Source organism: Corvus hawaiiensis, chromosome 4 (genome assembly GCF_020740725.1).
Source record: "Corvus hawaiiensis isolate bCorHaw1 chromosome 4, bCorHaw1.pri.cur, whole genome shotgun sequence".
Taxonomy (NCBI): Eukaryota; Metazoa; Chordata; class Aves; order Passeriformes; family Corvidae; genus Corvus; species Corvus hawaiiensis.
The window spans coordinates 1,051,407-1,077,741 of record NC_063216.1 but is presented as its reverse complement, the minus strand read 5'-3'; the positions used below and the strand labels follow the sequence as shown (position 1 = coordinate 1,077,741).

General features: G+C 41.9%; 1 protein-coding gene across 13 annotated transcripts in view; it reads right to left on the bottom strand.

The window, feature by feature from the left end:
* Positions 1–276: 276 nt before the first annotated feature.
* The window catches only part of ERC1 (ELKS/RAB6-interacting/CAST family member 1), a 283,730-nt gene continuing 257,671 nt past the window's right edge, over positions 277–26,335 (bottom strand). For 11 of the 13 annotated variants that reach the window (XM_048300324.1, XM_048300335.1, XM_048300327.1 and 8 more), the window contains 2 exons: positions 17,486–17,674; positions 277–7,065 (listed from right to left, as the gene is read on the bottom strand). In XM_048300324.1, the coding sequence (XP_048156281.1) occupies positions 6,928–7,065; positions 17,486–17,674 (327 nt within the window). In that variant the 3' untranslated portion in view covers positions 277–6,927. Of the gene's footprint in view, positions 7,066–17,485; positions 17,675–26,335 lie in introns of those variants that run through there. The other 2 variants (XM_048300336.1, XM_048300337.1) reach the window with 1 other exon arrangement.

The following is a 26,335-nucleotide window of genomic DNA, read 5'->3' as shown; positions in this document are numbered from 1 at the left end:
CTCACCTGGCCTGTGAGGTCCAGGGATATCTGGGACACCCCTGTGATTGCCAGTCCCTCACCTTCACCTTGCAGGCAGCCCCAGCTGTGTCCATGAACATTGCCAGGCATGAGCTGCAGCCAAACTCCCCAGCAGGGTTGTCCCACTGGTGCAGGTGGACAACAACTGGGACCTCAAGCCTGGTCTCAGGGAACAGCCATGCAGCCACTCAGCCCTCCTACCTGCCCTCCCACCCTGGGCACCAAGCAACACACACTGAAATAAAGACACGGCACAGAATTTTTAAATAATTTTATAATTTCCTGATGAACTTAGTCTGTGAATAAAAAAAGAAGAAAAAAATGAACAAAGTGTTTATATTATCAAGGCAAAGTTGAATATAACACATTTTCTTTGCAATTTCATTATCCTGTCAGTAACATGACTCCAGCAATAAAACACATACAAGTTGAAGGCAGCGTGTGCACTTGCATCACGGACACCAATGTCTCCCGCTGCTGTCATCTCCAAAAGGAATTCAAGTACACTAGATCCCATCCCTAAAGCCTGTCTCCCCCTCCACTAAAGTGCAACAGGTCTCTTCCAAAGCAGATGAGGGATCTATGCCTGTGGAGTGGATGGAGCATCCCACAGAATTTAACTCCACGGATGGTTTGTGAACTTGGTGTGCAGCTCTCCTCATTCACTGACTTGGAAGGAAACGGCAATTTACTGTTTTAGTGGGCTTGGAGCAGCATGTTGGGCTAGCACAGAAATTATTCCCCTGTTCGTGGTCCCATTGGATTCGTCCTCCTCCAGCATCTGATCAAATAAAGGCATCTGACACTAAAGCCTCCCCAGTTATACTGTAACGAGCGTGTAATGAGGGGCCAAACACAGCCACCCCTGGGCAGGGAGGGAGGACTTGGCCTTGTCGCAGGGAGCTGGGAAGATGGGGCAGATAGAAGGAACAATGTCTACTTTTAAAATTTGGCTTTGAATTTGGTTTTCAAGATAGCCACATTTTGTAACAAATAAGAGTATATGTGACCCATAGATCCGTTTTTTGCCAGTTTCCAAGTGAAAGAAACCAACGTTTTGAACAAAAAGCCCTACCAAAGCACCAAGAACTTAATGGGAATATCTACTTAAAAGCAAACCAAACTGACCTGATGTTCAAGATCTGAACTAAGCTTGCAAAATGGGGACTAACAGCATATGGTACAGTTTGATAATTAAAATACATTCACTTAATGAAATTCTTTACCTACTGTCATAGGTAAAGTGATTTGTCAGGGTATTTTTGTTAACCTCACACGCCAGTTTAGCCTCATGTTGTTCCTTTTAAGCAATGCAAGTCTTTGATGCAACCAGAGCAGGAAGTGGCTGCTGGTCCTTTCCTGCCCCATAACCTGCTTGGGTACATGATCAACAGGTCAAGGAAAGGAAAGGCAAGGAAATACAACTTTGATAATGAACCTACACACAACTACCTGCACCAGCTGATTTGCACTTGCTCTTGTCCCTGGCATCAAGGGGTGTGATGGAGAAAACAGAAAAGTTGGCCGAAGTGTTTGGCTCATTTACATCAGCAGTTCCCATCTTAGGGGACACCTGGTGCTGGTAACTGTTACCAGAAAAGATTATTTCCACAATACTGTTTCATTCTGCCCATTTCTGTCTTACACATGTACAGTATAAACCTGGGAAAGCAGGAATTTATACAGGGTTTGTAACATTTCCTAGGAGGCCAAGCTGCCTTGGACCTCAAAAGCCTGTGAAAGGCAACTGGTTATAATTATAAGCCCACAAATCCTTTTCCGTACAATCCCGAGAGGAGGAGTCATGGCTTTGTTGCTTCTTTACTTGAATTCCTTTTAATGAAATTTATTTTTATATATTTTTAAAACACATCTTTTTCAGTTCTACTACTATCTTTTTTTTCAACCCGACAACAGACACACATTGTTGGTAACTGCCCCAGCCTTAGGACCACACGGACAATATCGACAAGCAGAAAACAAAACAGGGAAGAACCACCCCTGAAAAAGTCAGGGGAGATACTGATGACAGGGTTACAGCACTCACCACACACATTGGAAAAAGTCAGGATTTCTGAGTTTATGCTTTTGACACTAAAAAGTTTTGAAACAGTTTTTCTCTTTTTTTTTGTTTTAAAAATAGTCAGCGAACACAGCCATTTTGTTCAGAAGGATCTGCTGTTGCGTAAGGTTCCTTCCATTTATGTGGAAAAAACAATTAAAAACATTGTTTTGTTTAAAAAAACCCCCTGACACTCCTCTTGCTCACCACGCTGATGAGAGGGGTCAGCAGAGTTGGCCTTGCCAGGCGCGACGCCCCGCGATGCGCCGTGCCCGACCCTCCCACCCCGCCGGCTCCGCTGGGGCAGTGTTGGTTATCCACAGCCTTCCACGTCCTCTCCGGGTCCCTCTTCCAGGGTGGCCGTTGAGCTGAGGAGAGGCTTCCTTTCAGTATCAGATGCCTTGATTGTACTCTTTCCCTTTTGCATTTCATTGGAGTCATTTGAGGGATAAAAGCGTTACGTATGTAGTGAAATTCTTGCTTTAAAATGGTATCAGTGCAGGACTCTACATCCTTTGTAAAGACCCCTGCAGTGGCAGCGACTGGCAATTAGTATAGGAGTGGGGACTCAACCCTGTCAACCCTCATCAGATGTAGAGATTTCCCAACAAATTGAGCACTAGCAGCAGAATGGGTGGGAATTGCAGGGCAAATGAAAAGAGGTGCCCCTTTGGTTCAAAACCCAGGGTTATCTCCACAAGATTTATGACATTTATGCTCCCTTGTGCAAATTTCAGAGCCCTGAAGTACCAGGAAATTTTTTAGAAAAGGGACATTCCAGCCGTGCACCGAGAAACGGCACACGTGGTTTCCGTGCATCACGTCGGACCTTCACCTTCCGTCCCCAGGACTTGGCAAAAACTGGCTACTCCAAAGAGGGTTTGGCATTTTCTGGAGTGAAAGCTGGTTAAAGGCAGTCAAAACTAGAGAGAATACTTAGAGAAGCTTAGAGCTTCATCTGGGAGCATGCCAGGTAATTCTTCTTCCAATGGCAAACAGTGCTCATGTCCTCACCCTGCAATTCTAGTGTTATGTCTTTTTAGTGTTTTACATGAGGCTGGATTCAGAGGCAAATATGGACTTGGACTCGTGGATATCATGAACAAGTGTGGTTGCAGTGTCAGCTTTTATAGCGTACATGGGCTTCAGGCTTCAGTTATTTTTTAGCCCAAACCCTGCCAAAATGACCTACTAAATTTTCTACAAACAGCTCCTTGAGTCCTTACATCTCTCAGCTTCTCTACAAATAACAGCTTAGAAGAAAAAAAAGTAATATTAAAGCAATTAAAACTTTCACAGCTCCTGTAGCAAATGGAACTTCATTCAACAGAAGAAAAAGCAAGTTTCCCCAGGGTTCCTGGGAAGGGCCCCTGATTTCCTAGAGCTGCTGCACTGCAGGACCACTGTGGTAGGAAACTGCATCTGCCTGACTGCTGACACTTGGGAATAAGATCTTAAAAGAGCAGTGGTGGGTTAGGCAACTGGATGAGCATTGCAGGGTATGCCACATATGGCCCTTCTGCCATGTGCCTCATACGCAATTCCATGACAGATTATGAGAATAAAATCCCCTTGTTGCCTTAAGGCCAATGGTGTGGCACTCCATACGAGTGAAAAGAAAAAGCTTTCAGTGGTCACATTCAGCATTAAATCGTGGCCAGCAGTACCTCCCAAATCCCAAAGCCCCTCAAGCTATTCACCACAGGATCTCTGTCGACACAGGATCAGAGAGATTACCTGAAACAGTTCGATGGAGATCAAGTCGGATCAAGACTGTTCCTAAATGAGATCTGCTCCCTCCCTGAAAGCACTTTATGGAGGTCTAAGATCAATCTTTAAGATGGCAAGCCTACAAGACCGAGGAGATAACAGTGGTTAACGAGAAAAATCGCCAGGGCCCAACAATTCAGATGGAAGGAACAGCAGGTGTGTGGCTGGCAGATAAAGGACCAAATGGCCAGTGTGAAAACTAGTCAGCCTTGACAAATCCTCCCTGGGAAGAGGCCGGGAGATGTGTAAACAGTGAGCTTCACCTGGCTGCTGATGCACAGATCCTGCACACGCTGCCGTGACAGCACCAGGCCTTTGGCTGGGGCACTTTGAACTATAGAAATGCAGCCACAAGCTGAGTTAGAGATGCTGAAGAAGCAGCAGCACTTCCCTGCGATGTGTGGGCAAGGCAGTAAAGCCAGGGAATTGAAATAACAGCTCGAAGTGATCGCCCCTCGCTCCCATCCCCTCCCCCTGCCCCTGCCTCCAGCAGAAACGCTATCAAGGAACATCTCAGTAAGAGGTTTACAAGCAGGAGTCATTTGAACCATCGATAAGGGAAATTCCACAGCTTCTCACAGAGGAAAGATTGTTTTACAGCAGGGAACCAGGGCAGCTGGAGATTTGACCATATAAGTTAATGAGAGAGTCAGGAGGGGTGGCGGTGGCCGATGATGCTGGGCTGATGGCTCTGATGCTTTTACAGGCGGCATTAAATTCCTTGAGTGAGTAATTAGGGGTGATGAAGAAAAAGCAAGAGGAAAGATTTCAAAACAACAGCTCCTATCGAAACGTGCTGACTCAAATAATGGGACCGAAGGGGTGGTTCTGGGATGAGGCACAGCCCCGCAGTGTGTACAGTCACTGTCTGCACGCCTTCCGGCATTCCCCTCTTCCACACTTTCAGGCTCCCATTACTCTCCTCAGACATGACACAAAAAAAAGCTTCAGACACAGGCTGCTATTAGAGGAAGAACTAAAGCTACTTCTCCTGATTTGCAAAGCACTGGCAATTCAACAGTTGGAAAAGGTGTGAATCGCCTCTTCTTTGCAGACTTATTTCTTCCTAGACACCCTGGCTATGAATCCAGCTCCTTCTGCTGAATTATTACAGTAGAATCAATTGGGATGTGATTTATTTTAAATCAGCTCATTTTCAATAGAATCTACAGGTACATAAGGTTTCAGTTTTGCCCCATTTCCAGTGCTTGTTTGGAAAAAACTACAGGGTACATCTTCCCTTACTCAAACTTTTGTTGATCTCCTTTCTGTTAGAAGTAATTGGTCACTTCCAAAGATAAAAACGAGGCGTTAAAGACCTACAGGGGAGCTGTGCTGTGGATTTGAAAGATATAAGAAACGCAGGTTTCTTGAAAGGGCCTGGAACATTTTCCTTAACATAACAGCCTAGTGATTAAGCTCAAAATGTAGTAAACCATATGGAATTCAACTGCAGACTCTGAATGGGAGGTTTACTGAGAGGATTCATAATTAGCTAGTGACTAGAAAACCAAGATTTCTTCCACTGCTGTGTTGATATTTGGTCTCCTTTTGCCTTCCCCTCGCTCTCTGAAGTAATGTGAGACAGCCAAAGGGAACAACTCCTTTAAGGAGCACATGGGGACGTGTTACAGGGTTCTGTCCTGCAGATGCCCCCAGACACACATAACCACTGGTAGCCAGGAAAAAACGTGTCTCCCCATTAATGCATAGTCCAAGAATGAACACCCAAGTCCTACTCATAAAACAGGATTTCTGACTTGCTACCACAACGACAAACTGACCTGGTATTTCAGGTCATATTACCTATCAGCAGGAACTGTAATGAGTGTCCAAGGTGGATGGGAATAAAACTAAGGCCTCTCATATACACAGAAGAATTGCACTGGTTTAAGTAAAGCTGTGATTTTACACCTATCTACTCAGCTGGGTGCCAACTCCAGCAGAGATGCTTCTCTTCATAAGGGTTATTGCTCTGAACTCAAACTCATTCCTTGTCAATGTAAGCTAAACCAAAATAAATTAAATTATAATTATAGTAAGAACTATGCTACTGATTTACCTAACTAAGCTTTAAAATTATATTTTTAAGCTAAATGATGCAATTTTCTCATTTACAGAATGCTTAAGATTATTCTGATGACAGCTAGTGTTCACAAAGCCATGGCCTGAAAAACTGGACAAACTATACAAGTTAAAGCTGGGAACTGACCTGCTGACTACACCTGCCTGAAGGGAGAGAGCTCTCTATAAAGTAGGATCTTAGGAGACACAGACCTATGATGAGACACCTCATCTAAAACCCCCCAAAAATCAACAGATGAAAACAGTTACCTCAAAAAATGCCTGACCTAGCACTTCAGAGTCAGACCAGTGAACAATAAAAATCCAAGTTAAGTAAACAGAAAGTACCAGTATGCCTACCTTTTTTCCCAGCTGCTAGATGAAATGACTAACAGGAGCAAGTAGGGAAACTTTCCTTTCCTCACTCTGGTATTTAAGAACGTAAGAAGCATTGAGACAGGCAGCAAGACCTGAGCTAGCTGATGCTGGCCAGCCATGAGCCATAATCAGAGCACACTCAGGGTTTGGTTTTAGCACTGTGAAATTCAGGCTTTCAGCTTTCATGAAAATAAAAAATAGGAAGAAGGTAAGAAGGAAAGAAGGAAAAAGCAATACATGAATGAAAGGCAAGGGCTACTCTTCTGCAACCTCATGGAGAACTAGAGCTGCTTGTGTTTAGTGCATCCCCTCTTCTTTGCTCAGTAGACTTGGAGGAGCTCTGCTTAGCTGTATCCAAAAGTCACCACCAACAAAGTCAATGGGGAGTTGGACTCTAAAGTAGAAAGGCAGTGAGAAGATGAGTACAAAAATGACTGATTAATCATGGACTGGAAGAACCTAGAGAGCATGTAGTTTTTAGAGGGGTTTTTTTTGCCTTTGTTTCCTTTGTAAAAGGTGCACCAGAAGTTTCTATTCCATTTTCTGTCCTTCCATTGCTCTCCACTCCCATGGCTCCGTGGACTGGCTGGGCTTGGCCAGTGGCGTGCTGCTCCGTGGGACTGGTGGCCGAGGTCACGACGACTCCTCGAGGGCGTTGACGACCTGCTCCAGGATGTCGGGGCAGTGATCCGCTATCTGCTGGAGGATGGCGTTGGCGAACTCCTGCAGCTCTGCGCTCTCCCTCTCGCCCTTCTCCAGCTCGTGGTGCAGCTGCAAGGAGCACACAGAGACACGGTCACTCCCTGCTGTGAGCTGTGCCCGCTGTGTGGCTGCCCTGCCCAGCAGGCTCAGCTACAGCACTGCTTTAGGAAGGAGCTAACAGAGGTGCGGTGTGCTGGGCACTTCCAGCACCGGCATCTTCCCTTGGTGACTCCCTCACCTGGAACTGAATGCTCTCTATCCTCTTTATTTCACTTTTTCATTCTACAGGACCAGGTTTGTGACCTTCCCAGTAAAGGCCATGTCCACATGACTTAACTACTCCTGAATACGTTGTTCTATGATAAATAGGAGAAAAACTTCCCCTGTACAACATTTTTCTGAATGCAACCATATTCCAGAAGCAATACAGTGGCTTGCTAGTATATTGCTTTAAATAGTTTGACTTTTATTCATGAACAACAGGATGTTTCATAGGTCATTACTTCAGAATTATTCTTGATATGAAATCAATTGGAATATCACATAATTATACATAATACACCGAGTTAATCAGACTTCTATTTTTCCTACAGAATTACTAATTTTCAGAAACTCTTTCCTAACTCAGTCATAAGATGACTACACACAGTTGCAGTGGAACATACACGATTTTTGTTTACTAACTCTGCATTTCCTGTTGGGTCATTTGTTCTTCAGATCACTATAATTGGCTTATAACAGGACACAGAATTTCAAACTTTATATTATTCACTCTGTCTACAGTTTATAAACAGTTTCTCCCACAAGCAGTGTCCCAAACCATGTCACACAACATACTGGAGTATATGCAAACACAGCTTTCAGCTTCGAGCCTAATGCCACTGCCAGAATTAGGGGCCCACAAGGTCTTAATAAAGAGCAGGAAACATCTGCCTTCAGCAACCTGTTTATCTGCCCAGCAATTGATAAAGTCCATGCTGGCCTGTGAACTGTGCAAAATCCCAAGGAAGGCTGTCATTTGTGCAAGCATTTTAGGGCTTACTGTACTCACAGTGGTCTAAGGATCTCAGAGAACAAGGAGAAGCAGCATCCCTTACCAGGCCAGATGATATGGATAGATAGACTGGATAACCTTTCGAGCAGACAGCCCTGCCCTATACTATATATCAAAAAACTCTTTTTTTTCCCAGTACTAGGATTTTCTTCTAATGAAGTATATTCCCTATAAATATAAGACAAGCATATATGTAGCAGGTACATACACATAAGATGGATTCTGAAGCTTATTCCCAGCTTCTGAAGCCAAAGTTCTTCGTCATTTAGAGCTGCTGTGAGCAACTATCTTATTTGAACCTTCTTTTAAATTTTGTGTGGTTTTTAAAAATTTAATATTATCTGTCAGTTCTGTAACATTTCTTATTCCTAACTGATTAGTGTTTTTATTGGAACTCTACTATGTTAATATATGACATGGAAACAATGTCAAACTGGCATTTTTCATGCCTGAAGGGATAACTGTTCATCAGTATACAAATTTCTTGATCTGTGTTTTGCACGTCTGAAACACTGCTCAATGCAGGTTTTAAAAGGAGAGAACTATCAGGCAGCAGCACAGCAGGGATCATTTTACCACTTTAAGAGCACAATGCAGTGGCAAAGGTTAGATTTCTACAATTAAAATTCTAATCAGATACAACAGCATGTCTCTGTTTAGTGATAGTATCAAACAAAGCACAGCAGATTGTTTCTGCAAGAAGCACTGCATAAAAACAAACAGCTTAAGAACAACTATAGAATAAATAAAAATGCTTTTTAAGGAAGCTATGGTGCAGGCTTCTATAGACAGAAGTGTGAGAAAGGAAATTAAAAGGGCAAGCATGCTACACTGTTCCCTTTACTAGGCAGGGTAGCATACAGTAAATTATTGGGGCTTTGCGTGCTGAATGTTAGTTTAATGTGTCCTTATGTGCTTTGTTCCTACTGGCTGCTGTACTCACAGAACAGCCATAGGAATCCGAGAGGGGCTCCTGCCAAGAATCACAATGCAAAAGCAACCTGATCCTGCTCTGTGGAGTGCCATGAGCCGGGGAAGTGGGGAAAACGAGAGGGAGGGGAGCACTCCGGGCTCTGGAAGGGCTCTCGGGGGAGAAGGGGCGACTCAGCAGTAACCCCTAATGGCTCAGGAACGGCAGGCTGTGGATGGCTGATTAGCCTGGTTCCAGTAGCCTGGCAGAGGTATTAGTCAGGAACTTGCAATGGATGGATAAGCCTAGGAAAGGTCCAGTCAGCAAGCAGGATTGAGAGGGTCAGAACAACCAGGCAGGAGTAGTGCTGCATATTAAAAGCCAGGGGACTGGGATTCAGGGACTACCTCAGAGTCTCGGGTTGCTGAGCCTGGTGAGATCCCAACGATTCGAGTGGCCCCAGTTCCAGCAGCCTGCAAACCACCTCACCACTGGTGTGCTCCCAGGAATGCTCTGAGCCTTGAACTCTGAGACAGGGCTACCTTGTGGCTTCCTGGGCCAGCACAGAGATTTCACGGTGCCATCCATCAGAAGGGTGGGAGGCCATGGGTTGGGAGAGAGCAAGCAACAGGAGAAACGGCCAACATTATCATTCTCCTTTTCTTACCTGGCACCTGCAAGGGTCCTGAACTCTCAGTCCACAGGAGGAGCACCAGGAGAGGGCAGTGTTAGCAGGGAAAGCAGAGGTCCTGCACCACCACCACCTGCCCAGCCAGCATCCCTCATCCTGGCCTTTCAACCAAATCCTCCAGGTGAAGTGCCAGAAAAGGACAAAGCAATTAAATTAATGAAATATAAAAGCACCTCAAAGAGACTGAACTTCAAAACTGAAAGAAGGCTGGTGGACAAGGGACAGTCCTTCAGGATGTTGTCTTCAGTGGGGCAACACTGCAACATCAGTGAAGTCTCAGTTTCTTGCTCTACTAGTCAGCATTTATGTATTTATGAGATTCCTTATAAAATCAAGATAAGCCCAACAAAGTAAGTTCATGCTAAAGCTAATAAATCAAATGCAATCAAACAAAAGTAACCAACTCAACCAGAGGAAGAAAATATTTCCAAGAAAAGAGATTTTGACCATCAAGAGTCCAAACGGAGATGGCTTTGAATGCTGAAGGCCAGCAACAATACTTTGCAAATTAGCACAGACAGAAAGTCTACACAGCTGGCTGGCAGATGTCTGTGATGAAACCCTCTTGGAAAAATAGCAATGATAGCCTTGAGTTGAGTTTGCTAGCTTCAGAACAGCTAGATTTAATAATGTGATTCCTACTTCAACAAAGACATCTTAACTGGCTATACGGCTGGTGGCAGCATTTCTAGATCATGGCTATCATCTCCACTGACGTCACTCCTCTCGGAAGCAGCTGGGAGCAGCACACGTCAGTCCTCCATCAGGAAAGGCCTTAATGGGGAGCATCCAGTTCTCAGTGCCGTAACTTGATTCACCTGCATGTTTGGAAGTCCAAATTTTAGGGAAGTTTCTCTAAAAGTATTAATATCACTTCTGCTCCTGGTTGCCTAGATTTTCCTCTTGTGAATGCAAGCTGACATGGTGTTACCTTCCCCATGCCATTTTTCTATGAAAATAAAGAAATGTGAACAATCCTTTTTTGTTGGCATTCCCAGCTGAGGATATGAGGAGATTCACATACTTGCCTCATAGAAATGATCAAAAATGAGAAGGCAAAGCCAGATTGTTTTTTGTCTAGTTGATGACAAGTAAGAATAGACAGCTCAGAAAGAAAAGGACAGCAAGGACCCCTGAAGTGCTTCATAGTATTTATCTTTGGACAGAAGAACAGAAATGGCCTTCAGCATCTCAGGGGAAAGACAGCTTGCAGATAATCTGCAATAGATTCAGACACTTTTCAGCACTGCTGCCTTCCTTCCTGGGCTTAGAGCAAGGCATGATAGGAATACTTTTCCATTTATAGTTAAACTCCATCACTGAAAAAAAACCCCTAACAATTCACCATTAATTTAGCTTCTCTGTTCCAAGATACTTCAGAACTTATTTAACTATTAGTTGACATTCAGAGTCATAGGAACAATACATATGAAGATAACTTCATAGTTAAGAAATAGGATGCTATGGTTTTATATGCACACTGGGTGAACTGTGGTGCTGCTCCACAGAACCTTCGTGGCCTCTGCTTTTCCCATGATGCAAACAAGGCAAAATTAAGCTAAGATTCCTTAATATTTATTTACACCCCCCAGTGTGATTTTTGCCTCGTTAACAATTCCACAAAAACACTGATGAAAAAAGGCAAACACAGATAAACTGGTATCTCATCTTGGGCTATGGACAGTAAACCTGAACACAGAATATGACGTGCTTGTAGAGCAGCACAAAAAGAAAGTTAGTGGAGAACTTCTATAAGGATGCAATACTGGGATATAGAATTATGTTTTTCCAAAGTTCAAGTGTTTCTGGATCAGGTTATGGTTAGTCTGAAAAATACATTTCGAGCTTAAAGTAACAGAAGTAAGCATCAATAAGAAATTACACTGATTTAATCTAAACCTTTGTTTTGTCCCAAAATAAGTTAAACTTCACTGTACCTCAGGCAAATGGTCAAGAGTTTTTGCACCTGCCCAGACAAACCAGTGTAAATATGTGTGTTTGAAGCAGTGAGAGCCAATTAGATATAAACCTTTATTTCTCAACTATATACCTATGAAAGGGCCAAAAGAAAGGGTTACGAGTGTGGAAATCCAGTCTGACAAACTTCAAAAACAAAAAGAGAAAAAGTTTTAATGTAAACCCTTAAATATTTCTGCTCTATCTGGAAATGTGGGGTTTATGTTCGCTTTTTCAAAGTATTTTAAAAACATGCATTTAAAAATTAAAGTAAGATTTCAAATGAAACAGTCTGGTCTTACTAAAATATCCATTCTGCTTGGTTATATATCTCTTTTCAAGTTAGGAATTGTTAATGTTCCTGATTGATAGTGTGTATTTTAATTAATATCAGCAATTTCATGGACAAATAAAAATGAATGATGTTATGGATGTGGCTAACTTACAGATAATGTTTGTGATTTTAACCAGTATTTAAGAACTATGACACTGTTCTCATCCTCACCCAAAACATTAAATATGAAAGTTTAAAATGCTTTAAAATGGAACAGTTTTAGAGAGTTCCCATATCCATTGCTTTCTCAACCAAACTCAGGAAGCAGATTTGCACATGAAGAAGGATATAAATTGTTGCAATTATTACTTCTAACTTCTAACAGAGACCAGAAGTGGACTGTTTAACTTTAAAATACATTATGCATTCCCGTAAGATTACAAATTAAAAATAAATGACATAAATCAAGGGGGGGGAAGATAACAAGCTAATAGAAGAGCAGTCAGAGAAGGAAGACAAGGGTAAACTCTGAAGTAATAGAGTAATTTAGAATGACTAAATGCAAATCATAGCAATTTCTTTACAGAAACTAAGTAAGTTGAGTAATTCCTCATAGATGACACAGAAGAACACAAGCAGAATCTGAACAAAGAAGTACACAGGATGTTTATAAAATGGCTACTTGTAATTTAGAGTAAAGTTTATCCCACTTGCAATATTGTTTGTATAACAAATCAAAATATGTGTTGAACATTTTCAGAATTTAGCAATCAAATATGCAATTTTAAAATGAAATTTGACAGCTACAGATACGAGGTCTGGTGTCCTTTCGTATGAAAAGCTTAGCATTGCTCTGTGGAGACTGAAATGTGAATTAAGTGCAAGGCACATTATGGTCCTTGGAACCAAGCCAGAACTATTTAGCTGACACAGCAGGTTGTGACCGACACAGTGAAGTGACATTATCACCTTTTTCCTTCCTCTGCTTCGGGCACCTGAGCAGAAAAGACATTGCTGATTTCTTGGGAGAGGATTAGTAAGCAGGAATCCCTGGCAGGTCTGTGCTTTGGCTGAAGCTGGTGCACAGGGAGAGGGAAGACAACCTTTCGGCACTACAAAGGCTCTTTGATGATCATAAAGATTTTTCAGAAGTGCCTCTCTCTGTAACTCACAGCGAAGCAGCCACAGGTGCAACACTGTTGGTAGTGGGGTGAGACAAGCTCCCACAGCAGGTGACTTCAGAGAGAGCCTCTGATGGAAATGCACCTGCCCAGGTCTCCAAGACTGCTGCTGATGCCCAGGTCACACTGCAAATGCTGCCAGAAACACCTCTGGGGAAGGAGTGGTCGATTGTGCAGAGAAGGAACTGGTGCTTGGGGCCAGAAGTTGGCAGGACCCCCAGCAGCCTGAGGAAGCCAGGACGTGCTGGACATGGCTGGAAAGAGCCTCTGATTCCAGGGAGCCAGGGAGAAAAATGCCTCCTACTCCTAGGGTTAAGGAAATTATTTTCATTGTATAGATTTTCTGTTGGAAGAAATATTTTTTCCGAATGTCACTGCAGGACCTATTGAAAATAAGAAATTCTCCATAAGACGAGGTTCTGCACGTTTACAGCTGGATTTGAGGTGCTAAGAAACACTTCTGATAGCCCTTAAGCTATTAATGAATCAAACACTGCTGCCTGCTTCTAATAACTGGGTGTTCCGTTCTGTTGGCTCTTTTTACCTTCTCACACTGCTGCCTCAGCCCCAGCGCAGTGCACCACCTCTGACACACTTAAGCAAGGATTTCCAGCAAATTCCAGTTTCCACTCCACTCTTTTCTTTTGTACAGATAAGAGCAAAACAAAACCCAAACTCTAAATAAAAATGTGGACCATATAATTACGTTCTTAATGCCATTTCCTTTCATAGAGGACTAAAATCCCGCACTTACAGGCAACTATCTGAAACATGAAACGGAGCAGTAGTTCCACAGAGCTCAAGGATATTAACATAATGATACCTCTAGGACAAAGTGAAAGAAAATATGGTATTTAATAGAAATTGCTAAGATAATGCAATTATTTATAATGAATGAATGGAATTTCTATTTCTTAGTGTCAAGACTTGGAACATTCCTCTTTCCTTCTGGTAACTTCAGTTTTTTAATAAGAAAAGTCAAATAGGACATGAGCTGGTTGAGGACAGTTCCTGAAACAGTACTGGCTAGCTTATTTGGGGACACTGGGTCAGAACTGACTCAAAGGGATATTTTCCACCATAGGAATAATTTAATGACATGGTTCTGAGCACTTTAGATTCTTTACTGTCCACAACTTAGTCTAGTGTATTATTTTAGATTAGGTTTTGAGACACCATATACTCCTAAGTACTGGCTTCAGTTCTACATTAAATGTACCAAAATTTTACTACACTAAGTCAGCCTTACAACATGTCTTTGATAAAATGCCAACAAAGAATGATACAGCATCTTGCCCCCACAGCTTGATTACAATCTTCCCCAGGGCAGTGGTCACAGCCCCAAGCCTGACAGAGTTCAAGAAGTGTTTGGATAATGCTCTCAGGCACCTGCTGTGATTCTTGGGAATGTCTTGTGCAGGGCTGAGTTGGACTCGATGATCCTTGTGGGTCCTTTCCAACTCAGCATATTCTGTAATCAGTTGAAGTCACTAAGGATCACCACTGAACTTAATGGTAGTGTCAAGACACTATTATAGATAAGAGGCACCAATTATCAGTCAAACTTTGAGACTACAAAATTATTTATGTGGCAACAAATCCCCGTTAGATCCATGGTATTGATGCTGGCAGACACTTTCCCAACAACTATTTGTACATTAGTTTCTGTGGGTCACCATGAATGCACTGGAAGAGTGAAAAGGTTAAATCTACTTCATATACCAGTTGTATCTACCAAAAGAAGCCACAGAAAACTCCTACTACTGGTACCTGAGCCTCCCCAGCAGGCATGAAAGGTCTACCAAATATATCAGCCATGATGAAACTTAGCAAACCAACCTCTGTCAATAAAGCTGCAGTGGGAAATAACAGCTCCAAAAGCAGCAGTATGAAAAGGAATTCTTAACTATTTATAAAAAAAAACCCAAAAGAGCCAAACCAAACTAGGTAATCTCATTGGTGAGAAGTGGGGATGTTGGCATCACTCTTAAATATTATTGGTGTTGGTTAAATGTATCCTCCCTAATCATGTTAGCACTTCTTAACATTCAAGAGGATTAATTTTTTCCCACTGAGGCTTGTGAAGCATTATCTACAGAAGATCATATTAGAAGGGACAGGAGTGAATTTAATGCACTGGATTTGAAGTAATTTACAAAACTCATTAAAATTCCAAAGATGCAAAATGGGTATTCTGTGATGGGCTTCTGCAAATCTGGAGAACTGATTCCCACCCCCCCTGGGAATACTTTAAGCACAAAGGAAACTCTGCAGCTAGAAACAGAAAAGCTCCATGGCTTAAATGAAAAGTCTGCTTTGTAAATTGAAATATATCATTAGTCTGTGTTCTGCAACTGACGCTTCTTAAATACCATCTGAGTGAGTATGGGAAAGCAGAAGGGACAGCTACATTTTATGTTAGCTGACGTTAGCTATGCTTGGGAATCATGAATGGAGAAGTAACTTTAAACAACTGCGGTGACAGCAGTGCAGAATTAAGACAATAACGTGAGAGGATAGGAAAAGAATTTTCTTCTCTTCTCCAGAAAACTGAGGTAATTCCCTTTTCTCACAGTTTCTCACAATGCTTTCTTTACTGTTTAACCCATAGATGTTGCTAATGGACTAGCAAAGTTTACATGGGAAATATTATTTTTGGGCTGACTATTCAGAAGAACTTGACAAAGAAAACCTTTCCAATTTTCTTTACCCACATCTCTTGATCAAATAGCAAATAGCACCTGTCCCCACAGATCCTGATTGTAAACAAAGACCACCACAGTAATGAGGCAATTTATTTCAGGGATATCCAAACTTTGCCTATATCCACTCTTGTTTTTAGAGGTGCCTCCCATCCATGCTACAGGCTTGTCACCCACTGCTTCATCCCAATCTGACAGACAAGGTGGTTCAAAAGAATATGCCCCATGTTTTGATTTATAACATAGGAGTTGTAAGGCTTTAATAGAGGAGGATGGCATGCATTAAACTGAAAAAGTTTTAATCCTGTATCAGTGATTACAGAACCCAGGAGGCTCTGAAGGGAAAAGGAATGTGTCATGCCTATAGAGGCAAATGGAGATATCGAGGGAGGCACCCAGCACATGCTGAATCAGTAAATGTATGAAGACAGGCACAAAGAGAGAGAATGGCTGTCTTGTACAATCTTGGCCCTGTTACAGGTGTATTTATCTCCAGAGGTCTGCTCTTTCTGAATTTTCAGACATGCTTCTGTTGGTTTCCTGCAATTTGGCTGCCCTCTCCAATTTTTGAATCAAAATTCAGTCTTGAATTGAAAGTTCAAGGAAGTTAGCTTTAAAATCACAAAGAAAGAAAACCAGAGCTGAAGTGTTCGAGATAAGCTCAAGATATGTTCACTGACCCACAAATCCCCTTTTAACTATATAGGCCTTACACTAGCTTGTGTGCACACTGGACAGCGTTTGGTATAACACATATGGAAGTGAATAGTGAAAGGCTTGGCATTATAATCCAAAGTTAGGGTTAAAAAGATAAAACTGGTCACATTTAGTTCTGCTACAAGTTCCTTGTAGTAGTTTAACAAAAAAAAAAAGGCATGCAGTAATACAGGACTAAAATAGTAAAATAAAAAAAAATTGAAAAGAGAAATAGGAAGGAATTAGAAAAATAGTTGTATGGAATGGTGAATTATAGTCCAAAAACAAGAGAGAAAAAACTGCCAATGAAGGGAGTAAGGAAGGCAAGACATTACCAGAGGTGGGAGAAACAAAGATTATTTCAGTAGCTGATTTATAACTGGATGGACAATCTCTTGTGGAGACTTCATCAGACAAACTCGTATGAAACCCTTTCAGATCTGTATTCCAAAACTCCTGGAAATATACAGTTGGGTTTCTGAAGTCACTGTGTGTGTCTATAAGCATGGCTGTATCACATCCAGCACACTGAGTGCAAATCTTGATTCAGATATGCAGGTAAGGTGGTAAGCAGTAGAAATTATTGGCAGAATATTCTGTAAGAGCAGGTAAGGACAGTGCATTCACTTATATAAAGAGACTCATAAAAATGTGTCAAAATATAAATGGTTTATGTAATTAAAGTAAGATTTAAGACCCTGATGACTACATTAAATTATAGAGAGCAGATAAAATTTGTTAATAGTTAAAACATGGCAAAAGGGGTATCTTGCAGTTTGATCTTCCATGAGTGTGTAGATGCACGGCCTCAAGTACGGATAAAAGAACAGATGAAATTCCATAATAAATATTACAAGGCAGTGATTAAAAAATTTACTGACTCCTTTTATCAGCTGAAGAGTTCATCTTTGCGACCTGCTTTCACCACTTACAGCATGGTTTCACAACTTTTTGGTGTGGCACATCAGTAAAGCCTAAATCAGCAAGTTCAGGTCCTTGTTCAGAACTTGAGACCACAAACTCACCTGCTCCTGGGTCATCTTCTGCAGCTCCTTCTCCCAAGCTGCCTGGTCATCATCCAGGTGGTAGGAAGCAGGCGGGGTGAGTCCACGCAGAATCAGGGGGTCGCGGTCGTGGCAGAGGGCTGTCAGATGGCCGATGTACAGCTTCAACTTGCTGCGGTTCTGGTCAAGTTCTAAGAGGGGCTGAATTATCTGAAATAAGAGAGCAGAGCCAGTGAGGCACAGCCTGAGACCCAAGCAGTGATGAAGGCAAAGATCAGCATCTAAGTTACAATCTTGTTCAGCTTCACAGGGGAAGAAACCTTAACACTCTTTCCCCCGTACTCCTGCTCCATAACGTACCAACCCACCCAGAAAGGAACCAAGGACACTGGGGGAAGGGGTGGAGTGATGACAGCTGTGCGATTAGTTTGGGAAATAAGGACGACTGGGTGAAAAATGAAACAATATTAAACTGAATGCATTAACTCTACTGATTATCCAGTTTAACTACATCAACAAAAAAAGATTTTTCTGATAAAAGGGGTCTGTCCATAACTAAGGCAACAGCAATATAGATTTTTAGTTTGTTTTGCCAATAAACATTTCATTGTAAATTAAGTATGCAATAAACATGTTCTAAAGAGAATAGTTTCAAATGATGCCAAAACACAACAATTCTAAGATGAATGCATCTCTACTGTAGAAATTGGATATACACATATCTTCACCAGAAAGTAAAAGTTTAATTATTTTAGAATCTTTTACATAGTTAAGGTATAGTTGTCTATAGTTTTGAAAAGGCAATGACTTTTATGAAACAAGCCAGATTCTATATAATAAACTAAAAAACTGAAATCTTAGGACTTTAATAAAGTACTATTTTATTTTGTTATACTTTACCCAATCTGAATCTAATCATCATTCCTCAATGCAATCCAAACTAGAGTCATCCCCTTCCCATAAAAAGTATCTGAAGAACCATTTTTCTTTTTTTTACAAAAATATAGAGCTCAAGTGCATAAATACCTGCTGGGCATCCCTCACTATGACCTTCCACAAGAATACTGCTTCGTTTGTTCTAGATGTTTGTGGGCACGTATTCAAAACCGCAGTAACGCAAACCTCTAAGGTTTGCAGCTGATGAAAAATTAGAGAAGAACTGGGCTTAGGGCCTCCTTTCCATAAAATGAGGTGCTGGGCAGGGAGAGCTGGGAAGCCTTGCCAAAGTCTTGGCAATTTCTGTTCGTGTTCCCAGGCAGAGGCTGCACCTGCTGTTTGTTAGTGGGTTGGGGATATCTTTTCAATAGGACACCTCTGACCCTGCTAATGAATAAGGAGTGAGATAATCTCCGAGTCAACAAAACAGGGTGCTGGCATTACTTTCAACAAAGACTCTGGCTTCGACCCCTTTTAATAAGGCTGTCAGGGCTCACTTATTTTGTTTCTAACACTGTTTTACATGGATTAGTTTCTGTAGAGCATGAGGATCTGAGAGGCATGGCTAAGCAGCTAACTCATGTCAGGCTCTGTGTCCTGCCAAGCTCAGCTGTGCTCAGCAGCCTACACCCGCACATCAGGGTGGTGCCACAGCCACACGGCAGCCACAGGACAGGAGACAGGCAAGAAACCTGCAAGAGAGAGAGTGAGCTCACGTGCTTTATTAAAATCCCCAGTGCTGTGGGCAGCCTTGGGGCAACCTCTGTTTGCAGACATAAACACACATATAAAATAATGCTCTGTTATATCAGGAGGGGGTGAGTGGATAAGGAGGTGGTTGGAGAACTGGCTGAAGGGCAGATCCCAGAGGGCTGTAATTAGTGGCACAGGGTCTGCCTGGAAGCCTATTACAAGGGTCAGTACTGGGCCCAGTATTATTTAACTTATTCATCAATGACTTGGATGAAGAGGCAGATGCCTTCTCAGCAAGTTCACTGATGACACAAAGCTGGCAGGAGTGGCCAATACCCCAGAGAGCTGTGTAAGCCTTCAGAGGGACTTCGACAGGTTGGAGAGATGGGCAGGGAAGAACTGTCTGAAATTCAGGAAAGGCATGAGCAAAGGATCCTGTACCTGGGGAAGAATAACCCCATGTACCAGCACAGGCTGGGGCTGACCTGCTGGGAAGCAGCTCTGCAGAGAAGGACCTGGGGGTCCTGGTGGACAGCAAGCTGTCCGTGAGCCAGCAGTGTGTCCTTGTGGCCAAGAGTATCTTGGGGTCAGTAAGGAAAAGCATTTACAGCAGGTCAAGGGAAGTGATCCTGCCCCTCTACTCAGCCCTGGTGAGGCCACACCTGAGTGCTGTACCCAGTTCTGGGCTCCTCAGGACAAGAGAGACACAGAGCTCCTGGAGTGGGTCCACCAGAGGGTGACAAAGATGTTGAAGGGACTGGAGCATCTCTCTTGTAAGGACAGGCTGAGGGAGCTGGGCCCGTTCAGCCTCGAGAAGAAGCAACTGAGAGAGGATCTCATCAGTGTCTAAGTATCTAAAGGAAGGGTGTCAGAGCATGGACCAGGCTCTTTCTCGTGGTGCTGAGCAATAGGACAAGGGGCAATGGGCAGAAACTGATGCACAGGAAGTTCCACCTGAACAGGAGGAAGAACTTCTTTCGTGTGCAGGTGACCAAGCACTGGAACAGAATGTCCAGAGGGGGTGTGGAGTCTCCCTCACTGGAGACATTCAGGAACCCTCTGGATGCAATCCTGTGCCATGTGCTCTGGGGTGTTCCTGCTCTAGCAGGGGGTTGGACCTGATGACCCACTGTGGTCCCTTCCAACCTTACCATTCTGTGAATCAGGGACTGCAAACTGCAGCAGGGCAGAATACTCTGCTGTCCTGTATACAAGGCAATAGGAAGGGATACTTTAATAGAATCAACACAGTTACATTTCACTTCCATCACCAAGCAAAACTGCCTTTAGCCAATTACGTCCATCAGCCTTGATTAGTTACTGAATTTGCACTGTATAGGCCAATTTCATACAGCGTGTGTTACCAAGATTATGATCTGAAAGTGTACTGCCTGTGCAGGTGAAAACCAGTGATGCTTCTAATTTAACTGATGTCTTTCCTATCTTTCTTACTATTTGGTTTGCCCACAGAGGGTAAAATGATGGAGTATCACTTTTCAAGAAAATAGTGCTCTATAAAAACGTAATAGTCAATGTCTAATAACTGCTGTCTAATCAATGTAGTAGCTGCCTTGTATTCTTTTCAGATACCAGTCTATTGAACATCCATCAGATGTGCAGATTCCAGTTTGAAAAAAATCTGACTGGACAACCTTCCTGGCTATTGTTTGTGAACAGAAACCCTCCTTGATGAAGAGAAAGCAGAGCTATCTAGTCTAGCAAGCAAGAATGGAAGATTATCATAGAACAGTTGAATCTGACTGCTCAGGGATAAGCCCCCTTTCGAAGCACATTCTTCCTGTACCCTTCCCCCTCTTACCTCGAGCTGGAAACAGGCCAAATGAGGCGTGTGAAAGTTCTTAACTAGCAGCCCTCCCAAAGCTGTTCACAGAGCAATCATTCCTCTCACTTGGGATCCATTAAACGCTGCCAGTCAAGTAGGAAGTGCCCTTATATCTGCGTTCCTGCCATATCTAATTTGAACTGGCCACTTAGCAAGAGGCACTGTGCTTCCCACACAGCAGAGCTGCCACTGCCTTATCTCAAGAGGGTGTAAGAGCATTTGCTAAGTGCAAAAGCAGGGCAGTGCTGGATTCATAACCCACATCGCGTTCTCATGATCAGCTCAGAGCTGCAGAGCTTTCTAGGAAAACAACGGGTAAACAGACCAAACCCAGGAATATCTTCTAAAGCAGCCCTCATTCATTAATTGCCCTGATAGGTTTAGGCCATCCTCATCAATGCATGGAATGAAGTCTGCTTAATGTACCCTCAACTTCAGAATATTGCTAATGGCCAGCTAAGTTTGACAATGTTTGACTAAAAAAGGCAATCACTACAACTCTGAGGCAGAAACGTGAAATGCCTGACAAATCCCTCATGCAAACCCAAACCACCTCAACCAAGTAATAAAGACTTTTGTCAACATATTTCAAATGCAACTTGCAAACAATATGTTCAGCTTTTTGCGATTTCGTACTTTTCTTTTTTAATCTTTGAGTATGACAAATGTGAATCTAACTAGTTTCAGAAGTCATTGGGGCAAAAAATCTTTAGAATGAAATGATACTGCTTCTTCAGTGGTAGTCCTGCTGTTGCTGGATAATGGTAAGCTGAAATATGGGTAACTGAATTTAAAGTTTTATATGCTAAGTCTCTGCATTTAAATACATATAGATACACAGCAGTGTCTACTGGAAATATGCAAAAATACATCGGTGGTTATTTGAAAAAGAAAACCAGCAAATGTCCACAGACATCTGGAGAATAAAGAATGAATGTAATCAATGTGCAATTCACCACAACACCAGCTTTAAATTATGTCTTCTCCAGGCAGAAGGGTTAATGACCCAGTCACCTTTCTCCCTGCTAACAATCCCTTTTTCTCTGAAGGAAGCGACCACTTTTCTTTTGCAGAAAGTAATTAACTTTACTAATTTCAGAGAATACCTTCTAAATTTCTACTTTAAAAATCTGCAGCTGCCATTTTGAAATGAAGTCTTACAGACACCCCTAAAAGCCTGTCTGCTTTGCAACTGCATCAGCTGGCCTTGGCAAAAGTTATCTCCCTATACAACTTGCCTTACTCGTCAGAATAAGCACCAGTGTGCAGGTTGATCATGGATCAACAGCAGTTATCTTTAAAAAAAAAAAAAAAAGGAGAAAATAACATCTTCTGACACAGCAAGGGCAATATAAAGTGCCATATGTACATTTGGCACTGGCAGGACTGCTGTCATACCCCCCATTAGCCTAATTACCCTGCCTGCACACGCTCTGTGTGTATATATCCACTACAGAACCCTGAAGGGCAGAGTGATGCTGGTGAGTGGTCTTCATTTTGCAATCAAATAATTCAGTCATTTTTCTTAACTTACCCCTAAATCTCTAAATATTTGTGAGAAAAAAAAATCCCTGGAAGTACAGCTACATCAAGAAGAAAATAAAGTAGAACTCACAAGTAATCTCAAGTGTCAAAGTAAACAACGTGAGGTAAAAATGACAGTGGTTTTGTATTAGAAGTGTTACAAAGAAGTGTAGGTGGAATGAATCTGAAAGTTTCCAAGGAATTAAGTAATTTGAGAAACAATCTAGCTTGCCAGCCTGGTCTAGACACCATGAGTGTTCACTGTAAATCCTGCACAGCATAAATAAAGAAGGAATTCCGAAAAAAATCCAAGCAGAAGCCCAAAGCACCACCAAACGTCTCCTCAAAACTTCAGACTGAACGTAACCAATACGTTTGGAAACACAGTGCAGGTCGTCCTTTAACTCCTATCAATCACATCTGTCATGTGAGCATGGAAAATGATTTTCAAACTTTGTTACACACAGTTGCAACTATACTACCCAACAAAACCTACTTCCCAAGTACCATTACACAGGAGAAGATGGGGCCAAAGATTGTGTAAGCACATAAGGTTGTTAAAACGAAATTATTTCAAAAGGACCTGACAAATCTCTGTATACCTCCCTGTATCTGGGTTTTATTATAGGTATTGCCAGATAAGAATATTTTGCCTATATAGCTAAATATCTTACATTGGGAGATCCAGAAATAAGCTAAGATACTGAGTGACATGGTCTGGAAATATCTGCATAGCAAATTGAATTATGCCCTCTTGCTCAGACCATTTGTGTTTGTTTTGCAACAAACACAAGGGTTCAACAATAATCTTGTAACCACTGAATGCAATGGAGTTTTATGAGGCATGAATTTGGCTCAGAATGTGCAAAGCTTTCCCAAATTCAGAGCAATTTATCACTGATGTCTTCCCTTCATTATTTTAAATGGAAACAGAAGAAAGTTCTCAAAAAGACACATCTTGACCTCAGTTCAGTTCAGCTCGGTTCACCGATGCACAGAGATACTTGGTTTCTTCAGAAGATCCCAATAAAAAAGCTCAAGGACAGGCTCAATATTCTTTAGATTTGTTTTAAAGACAAAAACCCAAAAAAACGATTTAACTCTAACCTTCATAATTTTCTCCTCATAAACTAGAACAATATACGTGAGGAGCTAAAAGAGATTCTGGCTATTTTGACAGAGCTGTCTTACTCAGTTCCTTTCTGACAGAATCAATTAGGAAATCATTCTTATATAGCAAATTATTTCTGAAATTTTTATACACCATGAACAAATCCCATGGATTAATGATTTCCAGAGTTCACCCTCTTCACCTTGGGAAAAATCCAGACCAGAAAAAAAGAACAGAGAAAACACAAACCAGGGAAAGGAGTTTTGTCATTAGCTCCCTCTGTTTAAATAAAATATTTTCCCCATCATGTAGGTGAAGCAGAGAATTGCAGGGGGTTGGTAGGGTTCCTAAAGCACTGAAAAAGAGCAAGTAGTTCTAAAATATTTTTATACCTAAGAAATCCAGAAGTGCTTTCCATGACACTGGCAACTTTCACTTACGTGGGCTGCGGAGCAAAGTTGGCAGGGAACCACGTGAGGAACAGCAGGGACTGCTGGAGATCAGAGCTGACATACTGATGTGAGGGGCTTGTAACTGGACCAAGGGGGAAATGAACTCTCAGGAATAGGATACCTCAGCAGAGCAGAAGGGGGTGTTTGCACACAGCCTGAATTTTGCCTGTTTCCTCAGTCCCTTACTTTCAAAAGCAACGGCACTCGCTCAGTCTCTTACCCCTAAATACGACTGACTGCACTGCGCACACCTCCCACCTCTTTCTTCTGTGACAGTCCACAGGCCTCTTCCCTCTTCCTGGGACACTGGAGAGGAATCTGTGGCTTCCTGAGATCAAAACATACAAACCGAAATGCTGCTTTATTTGTCTAAGGGGTTTTTTCCTTCAATATTTTTTGGGAATCCAGCTTAGTTCTGGAGCAAAACAGGATGGTATCAAGAGAACCTAAAATCTGCACTTTCATTATTAAAATCTCCTTCATTTGAACACTTCATCCCTGTAAGTTGTGTTAGTTACCAGGTTAAATTTTTGAATAATAAATTAAATTATAGGAATCTGTGAAACTGGGTAGTCAGACTTATAATACTGACAATTAAAATATAACCAAGGAAAAAAAAACAAAACAAAAGACTCTCACAGTAAGCAAAAACAGTTTAACAACTGTTTGCAGCTTGTACATGACACTGTGGATTTAAATAGCATTCTTCTATCAAACTTTTGTAGATGTAACTAGGCAAGTTTAGATTTCACAGAGTCAGTCAGATTTTATGCTGATTCCTTCTCTACAAAAACAGCATCTTGAGAATAAGTAAGAACAACCTGCTTATATTTTTAATGCATTCAAGCTTTCTAGCACTTGTCTATGCAAGAGTGAACAAGGAAGTACACACATTTCTTGCTGTGCTGTATTTTGTCTATTGCTTCTTCCTATTACAAAGGATAAAAGGAAACAGTGGCTAACAGGCCTTTGTCTGAAAGCAGAACACAGCACCAATGCACAGGAGAGCGTGTCCATGGCAACGCAGATGTATCAGGGGCCGTGCTCTTCTGCCTCCCTGCTGTCTGTTCCACTGCTAATGCAAACCAGAAGGTAATCCTTAAGTAGTCTACCAGAGAACACAATCAGTGCTTTTCCTGTTCAGATGAACTATAACCTCCCTGTCTGCAGGTGATAGGAATCTTGGTCTTGTCCTTCTCGAACACTGCGTCTTCATTCTGCTGTTGCAGCTCTCTACCTGCTGAAAGATACTTTCAAAGCAAAGACTTGTGAAGGTTTATCTGTCTTTGCGAAGTCTTTTTAGAGCTGCTTGCTCTACATCCAAATGCAAAATCCCATGAATAAATACACCTATTTATACATACATATAGTAGTTCTTATCTAAGTTACTTTAACAATCAGATGTAGTTGGAGAGCCCGTGGTGAGCCTATGGGATGGAGCTGTAAATCCTGACATGTCCATCAGTCATTATGAACTTTACCAGCCAGGAAAACGCAGTGTCTAGATTGGCTACATGCCCCTACAGTTCTTATTTTAGTTACAATTCTCTGGAGCTTATTTTCAGAGTTAATACACTGGAAAGCAGGTTTGGGCTTGATTCTTTTTGTAACATTGCTCATCTCCTCTCTCCCTCAGTTTCTTTCCTCCTAACTGACAACTAAAAGGGCTTGGCTGCAGCTGTTTCTCCTCTGTCTCTGTCCTGTCTATGAGTGCCAGAGCTCAGAATAACTGGGAGATAGGACAGACTATCACACAAACTGCAAGGAACAGCTCTCCTGGAAGTGGCCAGAAACAGTAATGTTTGAGTGCAGAATTCCTACTTGCTACAAAGACCAAGCCACTAGTAGAAGATCATGTTCAGCTGCAAATCAAAAGAGAAAATAAGACACAGACCTGGCATAATCTCATCTGGCAGAAATGAATGATGGCCTTTTTGCAATTGTTTTGCTGAAAAGCACAAATCTCTACAAAAAGAAACCAGCCATCTGTTTTGAATGTTTTAGACTGTAAGTATCTACTTGTGCTCTTCTTTGATCTATAAGAATAATAGGAAGACAGTGATACAGTCCAGTTACACCTCTGTTGTGAGTGCTTAATTCATCCCAGAGCTGCAGATTACAAAATTCCATCTGGAAATCTTAGTCTTATCATTCTGGGATCAGAAAGAAGATGAACAGTGTATCAAGATCAGTTCTTTTGTGTTCATAGATATAACATTCTTGGACAGAGAATACATTCTTCTGACAGAAATTACTTATTAAGCAGCAAAATAATAGTTAAAAAAAAAAAAAAAGAAAGCTAGCAGAAGAAT